The 16,281-nt window shown below is 42.0% G+C and overlaps 1 protein-coding gene across 11 annotated transcripts in view; it reads right to left on the bottom strand.

Moving 5' to 3' along the window:
• Positions 1–16,281, bottom strand: part of LOC119658317 (fasciclin-1) — a 385,465-nt gene that overhangs the window by 113,610 nt on the left and 255,574 nt on the right. For all 11 annotated transcript variants that reach the window (XM_038065651.1, XM_038065642.1, XM_038065646.1 and 8 more), the window contains one exon: positions 9,289–9,449. In XM_038065651.1, the coding sequence (XP_037921579.1) occupies positions 9,289–9,449 (161 nt within the window). The remainder of the gene's footprint in view (positions 1–9,288; positions 9,450–16,281) is intronic.

Below are 16,281 nucleotides of genomic sequence, written 5' to 3'. Positions count from 1 at the left end.
TAAGCATAGGTCAGGCCTCAGGGAGAAGGAGATTTGTCTTCGAGGGTACACCCGTTGTTGACTATTGCGGCCCGCATTGCAAAAGCAACACAGTTCACAGAATCGATGAAATAGAAGGGAAAGAGGGAGAGTTAACTGCGTTTGAATGCAATACGAAAATGCGTCGCTCACTGCAGTGTCCAACGAAAGAAGCAACAAGGGCTGAAACACCGACGAAAGTCCTGGACGCCCAAGAAGAAAAACTTGCAAAGCTGCCGGTGCGGTGACCGCAACTCCAGTACCGTGCAGTGTTCCTGTTCTGAAAAAAGGCGCACAGAAAATCGCTAGACATGAGCAATTAGATTCGGACAGAAACCGATTGGGAGGGCAGTCGCTTGTCCTTGCTAAAGACGAAGAGGAAAGCTTACAGAAGATGTGCGACAATGATGATGCGCACGCGTTCGGCAATGCTCCTCCAGAAGAACGTCAGCAAAGACGTGAGAAACCCACTGATGGAACTGGAAGAAATTCTAGACCACATTTTCTTCTACAGTTGAACATGGACAGCAGCGGAAGACGCGGTAAAAGCGGGAACAGCCGCGCTTTCCGCTGAGCACATTGTAAGCTTCAAACGGATTGCAGATATCCCCCAGCAAAACGCGGAAATAGGCAAGCCCGTTTGAAGAAGACTTCACCCAAGTAGTCTTCAGGGCCCAAAAAACAGCCAAAGAAAGATAAAGTTAAACAATACCACTAGAAAACCGTCTTCCCAAAGTCAAGGCGGACATAAAAGGTAAATCAACAACGGAAAAGACGAAGAAATGAAGAAGGACTAGACCGCCGGATAGGTTCATCAAACCGATGGAAGACAAGAACTCGCTGTGGTGGACGTTGCCGAGCAATATGTGAGGAGACACCTTAACAGCGGAAAAATCAAAATTGGATTGTCAGTATGTTGGGTACGAATCCGGATACCCCTCAGCAAGCGTTATAGGTACTTGGACTATGAACACACTTCCACAACTTGCCGGGGACCCGACAGGAGGACAGTATGCCGCAGATGCGACACAGGTTGATCATCAAATGAAGACTTGCAACGAAATTGTGGTCTCTGCAGGAATACTGGTGGGTCTGTTGAAATCGTTGTAGACACTGCGGGTTCGGGGCGTTAACGAGTTGTACGCACAGTTCGCTACGGAGGTTAAAGCTGATCTAGTGCTTATAGTGAGAGGAATAAAGAGCCGGCTACATGGCATCTCGACTTATCCTATTCCGCTACCATCTGTATTTGGGACGGCATTTGACTTCGTGCTCTTGCTCAAGGCTCTGTCTGGATTCCCCCCTTGAATGGGACGTGATTCATTCCGGAGAGAAAGGTATGCTGGAAATGGCGGCTAGAACCGGGCTCGTAGTTTTAAACCGGGATCCATGCCAATATTTCGGCGCACAGACTGCGAAGGAAGCATCCCTGACGTACTCTTGGCATTGAAAACACAGTCTTTGGACGGATTTCGGGTGACTTCTCGGTAAATGGCCATCAGTTCATAGCGTTCGAATTGGTTAACTCTATTTGTTGTCGCGCACCAGCCTGGCGTTCTCCTTGTGCGTGGAACGTCACGAGGACGAGCATCGGAAGTTGGGGGGAGGGGAGTTGATGATGTTGTAGATGATACTGCTGTAAATTCAATGATGAACCTGAAAACAACGGCTTGTGAAGCTTCCATGCCGGAACGGCGGAAATTGCCGACAGGCAGGGTGGTCTGATAAGTTGCCTCTGCCCTGGATAAAACCGCAAGTTATATATCCCAATTGGAGGTTTTTAGTCTTACTTGCACAAGAGTTCAAAGCCAAGATCTCCTGATTGTATTGTTTGCAATGGAGTGGCAGCCGACGCTGATCACACCTTTTCTCTTTTGGAAGGTGGAATAGGTTTCATCAGCAGCTTTAAACAGACGCAGGAGAAATCCTTCCAAACTAGTTGCAGTTGTCAGAGAGATGCTGAGGAGCACTGGCAAATGAAGTTGCGGATAACGTTTGGGTTCTTCTTGTTGCGAAGAAGATTGAGCTCGACTGGCGAAAGAGTTTCTTTGTTACGGGACATCATTCGTTTTTATGGAGTTACTCAAACTTGGAAAGGGCAGCGCATAGATGACAGCAGGGCTCCCAAAAGCATGCTGGAAGGTGAATTTCATTTAGGATCACCGTCGGGGAAGCTAGGGAAGATCAATGAAGGACTCAACTGGCGTCGACGACGACGTAGCCTGGAGGCCTGAGGCCGATTTGGTTACTATTGAGGAAAACTTTCTGGATGTATGCGAATTAGACTTTATCGTGATTTTGTGTATATAGTGCAACCATTGATGTTGGTTTACTACACTATTAAGTCGTTCAAGAGGAGGATTCGATGGAATTTATGTGGACGTCATGATCATGTTGTACGTATGGGTTACTTTTTGAAGGTTCTGGCAGAAAAATGTGAACCTTTCTTGATCTTTAGAACTAATTTCAAAAGTAAATGTCATAGATGTAAAGAGAGTTCTCCTCTTACGGATACGAGTGCGAAATTTAGTCTACTGCAGTTGGGTCGAACTTTCCCAACGTACTATCAAGATTCGCAGCCAAGATAAGGGGAATCTACCGTGTTATTAAAGCCTTGGTGATTCTAGAATTGCTTGATTACGTGTCTTGCTGCTCTTGGCAAATAACCTGCTGAAAAATCTAAGCAAAGAGGAAATCTTGGAATTTGGCAGCTTCGCTATTGTAGCAGGTCGCCTTACATGACTGAACCTCAAGAAAGGGTGATGCGTCATAAAAAGAAAGACGCTAACTGATCACATTTATGAGTATGTATACATATCTGGTGGCTAATATCTTCTAAAAGCCAGCTTTGCCGCTTCGTTTTGTTTCTCTTCAGATCTTCCCAAGGGCTCTAAAATCCTTCTATACTGTTCAGCGCTATGTGATTCTAGATTGACCCACTGGTCTACCACTCTGGGAACGAACGATTCGTCGCCTTTTCTTATAGTGTGACCTATCCACTGCCACTTTTGGGCCACTCTGCCAGAAGAATATAGGAACCCATTCTTTCTTAAAAAATCGAATGATTCTTGAAGGGAATTTTCTGGCTAGAGTCTGGAGCTAACAATTAAGGCACATTTTTTTGCAAGTGGCTACCAGAAAATGTCGGATGGTTCATCCGAAGTCAAAAATGAACTGGACAATAAGCAGCTTGTCATCATACATACCTTTCGGTCAGAACGGCATAATACCAGTTAACTTGCAAAAGTAGTAATATAGAGTTCGTACGCGGTTGAAGAAGATCTAGAGAGATCTAAAAAGGCATATATAACACACCTGAAAACGTAAACAGGTAATTTTCAAACCGAAGACCAGTAGACGTGGTCATGAACGTAATCCTCCTTTTGAAGCCAATCAGTATTACTTCCTTTGTGTCGGAGCGTATCCCAGACATCTACTTTAGGAGATTATGGAAATATCGCTTCTACATAGCTTTGAACATGTCTAAAAGCAATCAGTGTGATTCAACCACAAGTGATACATATATCTTAGCTGCGTCACTGAACGTAGGACTATTGAACAAAGTTCGTACGAAAACGATCAAAGAGGCCGTTTTCAGAATAAAGTAAGAGTATTTTACGCTATGGATAGTATTTCTGCCAAAATCAGATTTGAGAGACAATCTCCTAACCAGGACCGTGAGCAAAGGAACTCCCAAGATCGGAGCCATCTTTCAAATCCTCTGTCTAATAGTCGTCAATGACATTTTTTGCAAATTCGACAGCGTCGGAATGATGGTGGTAGCGTATTGGTATCGGGCCAATTTCCTATCATTATCAATAAGATTTTGAAGAAGCTCTGAGTAAAGTGAGTCTGTGGAGTTCCGATCGTCACTCATTGTCAGCGGACGCAGTCGCCGTCTGTTTGGGTGTGTTAAGGAGCGGGATCTTCTCGCACTAGTTGTCAGTTGCTTACTCTAGATTATGCACGCGCACTATCTGTGCTAAATCAAGAAAGATTTAGTTGTCCCACGACAAAACCGAAATTAGGAAGCTAGAACCAGGCAATAAACACTAGGTAAACCACGTTTTGGCGACCTGAAATAATTTTTTAACTGTAGAGTAAACAAGTTATTGTCTTTGGTGGATTCCAGGGGCTAGTTCTAAGATTCGGAGCTCACCAGATTTTATTTTATTTTATTTATCATTCAAAGAATTATTACCAATCAGCTTCACATGAAAAACAAAAGAAAAAGTGGCTTGACCGTTCCGATGTGATATTTGTCGAGACCTGATTTTCGTCTCGGTTCATGATCATTGGCAAGGCTTGGATCTATCACTTTGATCCAGACACTAAGCATCAGTCGATGGTTTGTAAGCTTTCACTATCAGCCATTCTCTCCATTACATAGAGTGCAGGAAGCGACTTTCCTCTGTGCAGAGCGAATATCAAAATTAAGGAAAATTGTTAAGGAGAAGAGCCCAGATGAATTTGGGGCTCGGATGCTTTTTTAACAGACATATACCACTATACAAAACTGAAGTCGTCTTTTGTAAATCAGGCTTCATGTCATATACCAGATTGATTCCTCAGCGGTTTTATCTATTTTTCTCGAACTTTGGTGATAATAATATGGTAATGACCGCTGTGGAAGCGTTCTTTGGTGACCCAACATGATCTGGAAATGTTTAGCAAAGTGATACCTAAGCACAATTACTCATCCTTCCACCAATTCACCACGTATGAGTTGTAGTTAAGCCCCCATGATAGATAGAAAGTTCAGGAGACCTACTTGCCTCCGTGATTCTTAGCTCAAACCACCTTTTTTCTGGAACAGTAAGCTCATCTGACAATCAGTTACTTAGGAAAGAGTTTTGTTTGTGTTGGGAGTGAATTCCCATTTGGTTCCACCACGATATTTGTCACCAAAACGGGGTTGGGCCGGTGCTCTATCCATAGTTCAAACGTCACGTTCGGGAATCGACTGGCAGGCGAATTCATTCTGATTTTACTCTAATTTGGGCTTTGAAATTATATTACTTACAAGAAAGCTACCCAGATTTCCTGCGTATTCGCAACGAGAAGCCGAGCGAGGTTGCTCAAAAAGCCAGGATATCCTGTGTTATGAGTGCTCTCGTTGCAAGCCTAAAGGGCTGCTGATATTGTAACAATAAGAGTTCAAAATGTGAGTTGATTGGGTTAGTGGGTATAACTAAGAGTGTTAACAAAGATGTTCACATATATCCAAAGATTGATAATAATAGATTGATCGAAATGATTACAATCGCAAGTTAAGTCGTCCATAGATTTGAATTATTCAGATCTATAAAATTTCAAGTGCGTATCATAGTATGCATCATTTTGAAGAAGGTGGGATGCAAAACATTGAAACTGATTTTCGACGCCATGTTAAAGTTAGATTTTTGGTAATCCCGGTCTATGCAGGTGATTTGAGTTGTAGGGAAGTGTATCTTTTCGTAGTTCTACTTCTGTTGCTATTATTGTAAGTATTCGGATAGTATATTCAAAACAATTACCGAAAAGTAAAAGGAAAATTTATAAAAAATGATATAAAATTTGCGTGATTTATATTTTTCTCATTTCAATATGCGCGTTCCACTACTGTTTTCACACTGCACACTTGCACATTAAAGATATAGATATGACTGTTTTCTAAATTAAAAAAAAATAGATTGATCCTCTTTTGTTTTGAGTTCAAATCCAATTCCAGTTGGCTAAAATGAGAAAGCAAGGCAAGTTGCAAGTTTGTACTCTTCAAGTTCTTTAAATTATTCTCGAAAGATTCAAAATTTTGTTCATGCGTTTTTTGGTCGATCATAAACTTACAATAGGTTCTTGTATAGACTATGGTGAATTGCACTTGCACTCGACTGTTAGGTGTTTCAACATACTCAATGCTGCAATTGCGAAGCTTTGTGCCGAAGATTTCGTAAATTTTTTAGATTAAGATTGTTTTCAAAATTTGCCCATCAAATTTTGATTAACATTTTTTTCGAAGAAATTAAATAATCGAACAGAAAAGAAAATGAAATACAGAATAGCAGCGTGCTAACAGTTCTCGCTAAAATTCTAGGGTGAGTTTGGTTTATTGCTTAGATATATTTTGAGAAATATTTTAGGGTTGGTTACATATGTATATATTTTTATCAAGAACATACATATGTTAGTAGGAGCTATAACTGAAATCAAAACTTCAAAATTATGAACTAAGAGATAGCATTCCATAGAAAAGCAAATTCTCATAAAAGAGTGTCGACAATGGGGATTCACGGAATTTGGTACACTTATGAGTTTGACTTTTATGAATCAGTCCTGTGTCTGTAATTATTTCCAAGAAGGAATTTTCCTCTTTCTGGCACAAGAACTTCTCGTTGAGAATCAAATCTAGTAACAATTATATATAAGTACATAGTATACCTTCTCATTAGCAGTACACAGATCCTTCTTTTTTACTGAGAAACCAATTTCTTAGTAGCTGAGTGTGGCGAAAGTTCATACCAGTATTTTCAAAGGCATCGCGTTTCCCACAACATGAAAACCAAATTGCTGATCATTGGAAGTTGCAAATTTAGAGCTTAGTGATTGGCATAAAAGTGTCATCGATTTGCATTAGTGACAAAGGGGCTTTTGATCGTTAGTATTCCTTAATCGACGCATTGGTTGAGGATGATTCTACAAGTATGATAAGTATATAATGTTCTGACCAAGAGATCTTAATGAAAAAGTTTTCCAGTATCTCACTTTGAAGGACATCCGAAAACGGAGTTAGGGAAACATACCACTAAGAAAAAATGCGGCTGAACTATCAGGCGACATAATTTGCATGCGGCCATCAAAATTGTGGCGAAACTAAGTTGTATAATAGATTATACTTAAGTTAAGGAAGAAAGGATGGTATTTGAAAAGGAGAGTCAGATAAGGGTAAACTTTGACCGACCTCTCGATAGTGAAAATCATGCGCGGGAGGATTTGTAGACCACAAAAAACCAAAAAGATGGACATTTATCATCATTTAACACCGTTCTTAACAGCTCAAAAAGTCTACAATGCTTTGCATGTCGTTCTGCTTTTCGACAGAACAAATTTTTTATTATGTTTCTGACATGGGAGAGATTGAAACCTCTTTTGCTGGGGCATTCGAGATTCAATTTCCTTCAACGCCACAGTGACCAGGTCCCTAGAGTAAGTTCCACCATGTTGGATCGATGTGGATATCAAATACATAATACAGTTCTACATTCTTAAATGATTATGCAAGTGGTCAAGGGATTGCTTAATGCCCTGAAAGCATAGCGATCGTCACTTTCAGGATCGAGGGACCATCGCATATGTTCTGAAAAAAAAGCCCAACTCTCATTTTTATTTGAGAGGTCGACACTTGCTTCAGAACCTTGGTCATCAGTGTAGAGGACCTCACTATACCCTGTCTATGTCATGTTATGGTGACTGCCTACTTCATCATCATCATCGTATCCGGTCTAAATAAGGCACTGCAGACATCCCGGTTCTGCGCCGAGGTCCACCAATTCGATATCCGTAAAAGCTGTCTGGCGTTCTGGCCTACGCCATCGCTCCATCTCAGGCAGATATTGCCCTTATAGACTTTCCGAGCTCATCCATACGAATTAAGCGACCCGCCTACCGTAACCTATTGAGCCGGATTTTATCCACAACCTGACGGTCATGGTATCGCTCGTAAATTTCGTCGTTATGTAGGCTACGGAATCGTCCATCCTCATCTAGGCAGCCAAAAATTCTTCGGAGGATTCTTCTCTCGAACGCGGCCAAGAGTTGGTAATTCGTCTTGCTAAGAATCCAAGTCTCCGAGGAATACCTCATGTATTCAGAACCAGACATTACTTCATCATGACTGGTAGAATTTCACGGTATGTGGTATGATTAAGAACCGTGGTAAAGTCTTCTGGCCGCTTCCTAAGCTATACGTCGTCGTGGGTGAGAAATCGACCGTTGACGTTTCGCACAGGACCATTGAAAGACTTGTGACCGCCTGCAAATTCTCTCGTTATGCGGCACATGATTCTAAAATGACTGCTCTTTGCGGCAGCATCTGCTTTCCTGACCAGCGCAATACTCAATTACCTTTTGATCCGGCACGCTGGGGGTGAAGCGCACCAAGCATCCAAAGTGCTTGGAAATATTCAAAGGTTAGTATAGCTGCTGTTACTTTAGCTCTCACTGATAAGCACTACTCTTACAATGTCTACTTTCTCCAGGAATGTGTACTTCGAAAGAATCTGAACTGACCCCAATTCTGGATTTTGTGAAACTCCAGTTTTTGAAGAAACTCTAATTTAATTGACTCATTACGCTTAGTGCTGCATAATGTTGAAGTCTATCTTTCTTTTCCAGTTCTTCACACCATGTTCTAAAAGAGTTTTATTGTGAGTTCCCGTAATAAAATACCAAGGCCAAGTCTCTGAGGACTGAATGAGGCACTACCGAGGTAGATGCATTTACTTTCATCGGTAAAACTAAGGTCATGAAAAGCGACAATAAAGCTTTAAAGAAAAACAGTAGAGGGCTAAACACACCATGCTGGGCGAAAGGTATACCCTGAGTTAACTAATGGAAAATCTGAGTCTAAATTTAGGCTCCTCAAAAGTAATACAGTGTGCCAAATATATTATAATCCGAAATCATTTATTTAAGCGTATCATACCACCTTCAAGTCGGATACAAATCAGAGTAATTATTCTGGGCAAGGCTCCCCTGCAATATTCAGGAGTAATTGCATTCTACAGAGAGCGTATTGATCTAAACGTTAAACTAAGTGAACCCATGTCCTTTTATTTTGCACTCTTTAGTTAGCAAAGAACGTGAACAGTTTTGGATCAAGGTCAAGCTGAGACGGAAAGAAGATGTCAATCCACTAGTTGAAGCAATAAATGTATAGGTTTCCCAAGCAGGGGAAAATATTACAGAGAAATCCCGGATGATGGAATCAACTCTTGTCTGCCAATTAACTCCAGGAAAATATAGAGGGAATGCTATCTCTTATTTCATGATATAAAAGAAACAACTAAAAGTCGAAAGAAAATTTCAAAAAAAATTTCAAGAGAAGAGTGGAAATATTTTTGCATATTTCCATTCAAAAAAGATTAAATAAAATTCAAAGTATCTTAAGAAAAAAAAAATCATAAATGGAGAATCTTCATTTTGAAAATAATAAAATTATCAAACATTGAAAAAAAAAATTATAAAAAAATTGGCAAAAGCTTCAGCTGCTGCCGAGCAAATTTTATTACTTACCTTAAGAAATTGTGTAACGGTTGTATCGACAACCATCAAAGGACGATGTATTAAATGTACAACTCCATTTTTCACGGGAATATTTGCCTTAACAATTTCAGCGAGTACAACTCCTGTCGAATGCTTCGAATCGCCAAGAATTGTATTTGATTTTACGTACACTGAAAAAGGGATGAAAAATGAAAATCAATAAGTGAGCAAAAAACCAAATTATATACACCCACACACACGCGATATTTTTTTTGTTATATTTTTCAGTTACTTATGGCGAAAGCTCAAGTGAAAGGCGAAAGTAGCTGTGATTCTGTATTCTCCCCTTTGATGCAGGGACCAGAGTAGGTTTTCTTTGTAAGAGTTTTTGCTGCGCTTCAAAAACGAATCACTAGAAAGTATGAATGACGAAAAAAAGAACTCGAACTTTAATCAGATAATGGAACAGCAGTTGGATGTCTTTCCGTATTTAATTTCCTTTTGAAAGAGGAAAATTGACAAAAGGATGTCTCCTTGCGGACAGCCCTGTATCACGTTTGAACCAATTCAACCTGAAAGTAGCCGGAGCGATGCATTTTTGCTATCTTTAGAGGGATGATTTTATAATGCTTTTATTTTAGTAGATGAGGAAAAGGATAAAGAACTCAATTAGTGGATGGAATAACTTTCATATCCTTTTTTCAATGGAAAAGTGAAAGGACACTGCAAAACACAACTGCATGTAGAGAAAATTCCCGAGAGTCTGCTATACATTTTTAAATCAATTTTTTCTTCTTATATACGAAAGTGGATAACAAATAAAACATACCAGGATGTTTTTTAGTTCGCAATAGACGATCTGAGGGGGGGGGGGGGGAAGGCTTAATACCAGATTTGGTGCTAAAACATAATATCGTAATGTTATCACATAGAATACGAGTCAGAAGCCGCAAATGCACTGAGCAAGATAGGTGTACTTCAATGATCGTCCAAGTTGATTCTTGGTAACTGCAAGGACATTGCTATGTATACCAGATTTCAGATTTGCAGCTCGTTCGCACGGAAGTGTAGCTTCACACACTAAATATCGATGGTGTAGGGTCCGCGGCTTAGCGAAAGGAGCGGAATTCCATTCGCCTTTCCCGGGGCCAATCTGATCAAATAATGCATTCAATAATGTGTAATATTCGATTTATCCCCACATTTTTTTCTACCCTTTAGTTTTTTCAATTATCCCTCTTTATTTTACCATTCCCATTCCTTCCCTCATTTAAAAACAATCAACTAATTAAATTTTCTAGTATTTTAAACCACCCAACAACTGGTCCCTTTCCCTTAAAATTCATTCATTCAATTTCACTGAAATCTTTTCAAATTCAATTTTTTTTATAAAATTGCTCGAATTGCACATTATTGGATGTAGGCAGGCGATTGTTCGTGGCTGAGGGGAATGACCTGCCGCATAGTTCAGCAACCGTGTATGTTGCTGTTGCCGCTGAGCCTGCATGGAGTTTTAATTTCAAGGCCATGGACTAGGAATGAAATTAATGGGGCCGAGACCGGCTGATCGATGAACAGGTGATGAGCTGGACTATCTAATCGGTGAATCTGGTGAGTGTCGTGTGAAAATAAATTAAGAGAACTGAAATTTTTCATATCCCAGCGGTCAATGCGGAAAACAGATTGTAGCCAAAATTCTGGTAAATTATCTACGGTGGACATGCATTCGGCGGTGAACGTGCCGCATTCGTCGATTTAGAACCCGGCGCCATGGATTCAGTACACAGCGGGCCATTAGGGCATATCTTCTTGCCACATAATTTCGTATTTGGACAATCCGGGGCTGACAATAACTGATTTAAAGGACACTACACAGAAAGGCTGAATTAGATGCTTTATTAATGAAGAAAAGTTGCAGAATCGTGAATTTTGTAAAATAATTTTTAATTGGCTGGGTTGCATTTTGGTTTCATTTTTCTTACGGTGATTAGAGAATATCAAATGTGATCCGAGGGAAGCCCATTTGAAGGGGATTTGGGTATGCTGCGACTTGAGGCGTTGGTATTGACTTTTTCGGATTTTTCTGATAACAGAAAGGGCTCCGCGCAGGGAATTTACTGGAAAGTGAAAGTATAAATTCGGGTAGTTCTCCACACACGAGAGTGTGCAGCAGGAAAAGTTGAGCCTTCGCCTGCTTATGCGTGAATTGTGTTTGCTGTGCTGCTCCGTGCCCAGGACAATTCACTCTCGGCTCCGTCCAGGACCAGGACAGGTATGTGTCCGATAGAAGCGTATCTTCAATTTCATAAATTGCGCGTATTTACTTTTCACAGCCACAAGTAGCGCCTCACAAAACATCTGAAGCAGGGGAAACATTGGTCGAGGATATGATCTGTCGTGGCTCCTTCTTTTTCGATCGCGGTACTCGGGTCCGAAGTTTTACGGCTCCACGCGTGCTGTCGAGTCGTCTTTTTTCGTATTTTTGTTCCAGATTTAGCTCGCGTGCTGTTCATTTCGTTAGGTGCACGAGAATCCCTATGCGTGGGCCGGCACTTGAATGGACACGTGAATTTTTGTGAAAATGACACGTAAGGGATCGAAGTGCTCAAAGGGCCCTCCCCCCCTTCGCGAACCTGGCTAGTGCAGACGCGTGCATCGACGCGTATCAATGAAGCACTTCGATGGAGCTTCAAAATTCGCGGGCGGACCTTCACGATCAATTTCGTCATCTTTTTAGGTTTTTTGATTAGCTCTCCCCTCTTGGTTTTCTCTGGCCACTCAGGGTGGTCGTTGACCATCGCAGTTTCAATTGGTCATTACAACGACTATATCGTAAAATAACATCTCGTCAACTCGGATATACATGTTGAACGGGAGAATTCCTGACGGATTGGATTTTCGATCGACCCCTCCTTCATGCACCAGTTTTCATAGGAGCTGACACCTCACGGCCTAAACAAAAGAACTGTGCATCGACAGGCGAATATATATACCTTGTGCTTGGCCAAAGTATGATAGTTGTGAGATGGACACCAAGAATTGAATTGAATGAATATAGTGAAAACCATCAGGGCGACATACAGCTGCTTACAAGAGGAACAAGATGCAGGAGTGACTATCATTGCATAACAACTTAAGGAGATCAAGATCCTCGCAAACGAGACAGTCTGGGAAATTAATTCCCCCTTAAAAACACAGGTTTCGCGTTCGAAGAATATGAAATTGAGATAGTTCAAATCATGAAACAGGTTCTTAAGATTTTTCATCTTCCAAGGGCTAAATGAAAACGAAAATGGCAGGCAGACAGAGTAAACTAATTTTAATAATGTTTTGTTCTACACAATACTTTATGGTTATTATTTTGAAGGAGATAAAATAGTTTGGTTGTTTGTGGTTGTGGTTTTTATTTTATTTATAAATTCGCGGTACTTTTGTTTATTTGGGGGTGTTTTCCACGTCGCTGCAAGGAGGATATGTTAGAGGAAATATCAGATATTCAGAAAGTCTCTCTACGGAGCATTTCTGTGCAGCTCCCGCAGAATGGTTACCAGTACTCAATCGCAAATGTTGAGAAACTTGAAATTTTTCTCAATGAGTGGAAGCAGGGGATGATCGGTAAGATTCAGCAGTCCTGAGTATAACAATTAGAAGGGTATTTGTGTACCTCCTGTTTATGCTATCGCTAAAACAATCTTGGAACGCGTCACGAAACACTTCGAAAGCTTGTTCGATGTAAAGCATGCAACACCGTCAACGGCGCAACAATGGTTTTTCATCCTTTTCTGTGAACATTCTAGGCATAGGCCAGCCTTTGGGTAGCAGGTTAGTAAGAATGTACGATAGAGCATCCGTTTGTCTTAGGCCGTTGTTAACGGAAAAATATTGCAAGACTGATCCTTTAAGTCTTTTAAATTTAGTGGGGATACGAAATTATATAATGCCGGTGTACAGTTTCAAATTGGCTGCCCTATCATAGGAGGCCTAGAAGTCGAAGAAGCAATGATGCAACTGATGGTGGTCATATCCCAAGAATTCTTTCTTTGTTTGCCACAAACAGAAAATCCGATCTGTTGCTGATTTGCTTGGAGAGATGCTTCTTTGCGAGCCGATGATCCTCTCGGCTTCTGGTACTATCAGGCCTAGCAAAACAGCGGAGAATACTTTATAGTTGGTGCTCAGCAACGTTATGCCGTTATAATTGTTGCACTGCGTGATATCCTTCCCAACCACATTCCTTCTCCCAAATCTTTATATAGTTGCCCCTCACCTCTTGGCGGGGTATAGCGTCAACCACACCTACGCGCCATCGCTAGCAGTTAAGTGAAATACTCTTAAGCACCCCCCACGACTTCCCGAGACGTCCGCATTCCTCCTCTACTGTTCTGCGCCAAGTGCCCTTGGGGCAACCTGTTTGTCGGCCATTTTGGGAAAGTGGACGACCCTGCATGGCGCAGCCCGCAATGTAATTGTCACCCTTCCTTAAAGTGTGACCTATCTACTGTCGTGTCCGGATAGCTGGGTGGTTAGAGCACAAGACTGTCGTATGGAAGCTCGTGGTTCAAATCTCACTGGTGGCAATGGAATTTGTATCGTGATTTGGCGTCGGATACCAGTCGACTCAGCTTTGAATGAGTACCTGAGTCAAATCAGGGTAATAATCTCGAGCGAGCGCAATGCTGACCACATTGCCTTCTACAGTGTACCGTTGCGGTCTTGAATGAAGTGCCCTAACACACTTCAAGGCCCTGATCCAATATGGATTGTTGCGCTAACGATTATTATTATCTACTGTCACTTCCGTCTTTCTATGGCATCGCAAACGCCAATCCTGTACGCCGATCAAGTTCTTGGTTTGAGATAATGTCAGGCCAGCGTACTCCGATGATACGACGCAGGGGGTAACAGTGGAGTTAATTTTCCATGCGCGGGTCCCATATAGCAACACAGAAAGAACACACACACACACTCAACTTGATCTTGGTGTTGAGATACCTGCATTTGCAGATTTTAGACAGGGCAGCGAAAGCAGATTTAGTTGTGTTAAGGCGTGGGGCAACATCTGATTCGGTGCTTCCTAGAATACAAGTTTATTCGACGCTCTACCCATCAAAGCAGATAAGAAAAGTGCGATGATTTGTCAGACTGAGAACCCAGGTTTCGTAGGTGTTTATTTTCACACCGATTCTACTTGCCTCTCTTTCCAAATTCAGAGCAATCTGGCCAAGGTACATGTGTTGACAAGAGACAGATGTCATGAGCGTAGTTGAAGCGATTGGGGAAAGAGGTCATACCCATCCCGGAGGACGTGAGGGAGCCTCCGGACAAGGCAGCATGAAGAACGTCACCGATAAAAAGAGGAAATAATATCGTTGATAGGATGCACCCGTGGCGGACTTCGTTTTGGTCCTCAAAATCCTCCGAGATTTTACCTCGATGAAGCATGTGACATTTTGCGCCATCATATGTCGCTCTCATAATAGCTATTAGTTTCGATGGAATGCTCTCCTGCGTAGCATACTCCAAATACACTCCCTATTCACACTATCGCAAGTAGTCCTGAAATCGATGAAGAGCAAGTGCAGCGAAGATCTAAATTCTGCGCACTGGCCTAAAATGATCCGCAGAGTATTGATGTAGTGGGTCTGCTCTGCTTCTACAATTATTTCAGCTATTATCCTTGCGACGGCAGGTAGCACGCAGATATCCCTCCAATTGTCACACTCAAAACGTGTCACCTTCTTTGAGATCTTGACGATCATCTCAAACCTTGAGCAAAAATAAGGAGCTGCTTGGTGCCCTGTGAGTGGGGGCTTAAGAATACACTCGAAACCTTTCCTGCTTGCCTTAAGTGGTGACTAAAGGGAGAGAAATTTATGGGCAAGCCTTGGCTATCGAAAACAGACAAAGATTGGTTTTCGTAAAGTGTGCACGCTTCTCTATTACGGTAGCGAATGTCCACATAATTTTCGCTTTCTTCAACTTGAGCGGGAATTCCAACAATGTAAGCTGCATTCTGGCATTCTGGGCCGAATCGAAATCAGATGGTAGGACTCTGCACGTTGTTTCAGATGGTGACCGCAAGACGAGCTCTCTTAATCTGGTAGGCAGTTTCCGACTATAAGTTTCCGGACCAGGCTAAGGAGCATCACAATTTCACAGTGTTATACACAAATTGAGATTTCCGAGCAATTGCGCGATTTGAATGCCAATGTGAGCTCTGACATCTGCAGGGACTTGTGATGGAGAAACACGGCCCTGGCGGCCGTAACGATAATGGTGGGAAGCATGTGGATTTACGATAGTGGGATAGTAGGAAGCTTGTGGATTTCTGGAACTTCTATCGCTTCGTTGTTGGTGGCACATTGTTCAAGCACGGAGCTTGCCATAAGTTTAGTTGTGTTTGAATTGATCGACACCGTACAAGCACTCAGATTGACTACTTTGCAATCAGTAAGAGAGGCGCTCACATCGGCCTCGAAAGCAATCACCATTTCTCGCAGGGTCGGAGAGCTGAGGATCGCAGTTCTCCAACCCCAGGTTCAACATTGATCGCTTGTATCATCTAGCTGTCGCACGACAGTGGTAGAGCACTCTTACTGATCGGACATACCGAGTAACTCGTCTGAGAATACCAATGATTGGCTGGCATCAAAAATCTTTACTCGAGTGCTACATAAGGCCCTTCCCGATGGGGTGTCATAAGATTTGACTAACCGAAGAATCGTGGAAGCCTCGATGTACGGAAGGGATTGAAGACTCCGTTAACCGCTGCGAGTGAAGTGATGGGTGGGCGTGACGCGCTCGAATTCCGATACTGAGCGAAATTTCGAGAAGTTCTGCATAGTGTGCGCGTGGCAAAAGGGTGATTGCAAACGACTATTTAGAAATCCTCAATATAGCTGGGAGGATTTAGTGCACAAGGCAACGTTCTTGGACCGAGAAAAATGAGGTCCAAGACTTCGGGAAGCTAAGGACATACATCGGGCTATAGCACCAATTTAGGGAAGTACAACCGGAACAAGA

Source organism: Hermetia illucens, chromosome 5 (assembly GCF_905115235.1).
Source record: "Hermetia illucens chromosome 5, iHerIll2.2.curated.20191125, whole genome shotgun sequence".
Classification (NCBI taxonomy): domain Eukaryota; kingdom Metazoa; phylum Arthropoda; class Insecta; order Diptera; family Stratiomyidae; genus Hermetia; species Hermetia illucens.
Note: the sequence above shows the minus strand (reverse complement) of the source record. Positions and strands in the feature narration are given on the sequence as shown.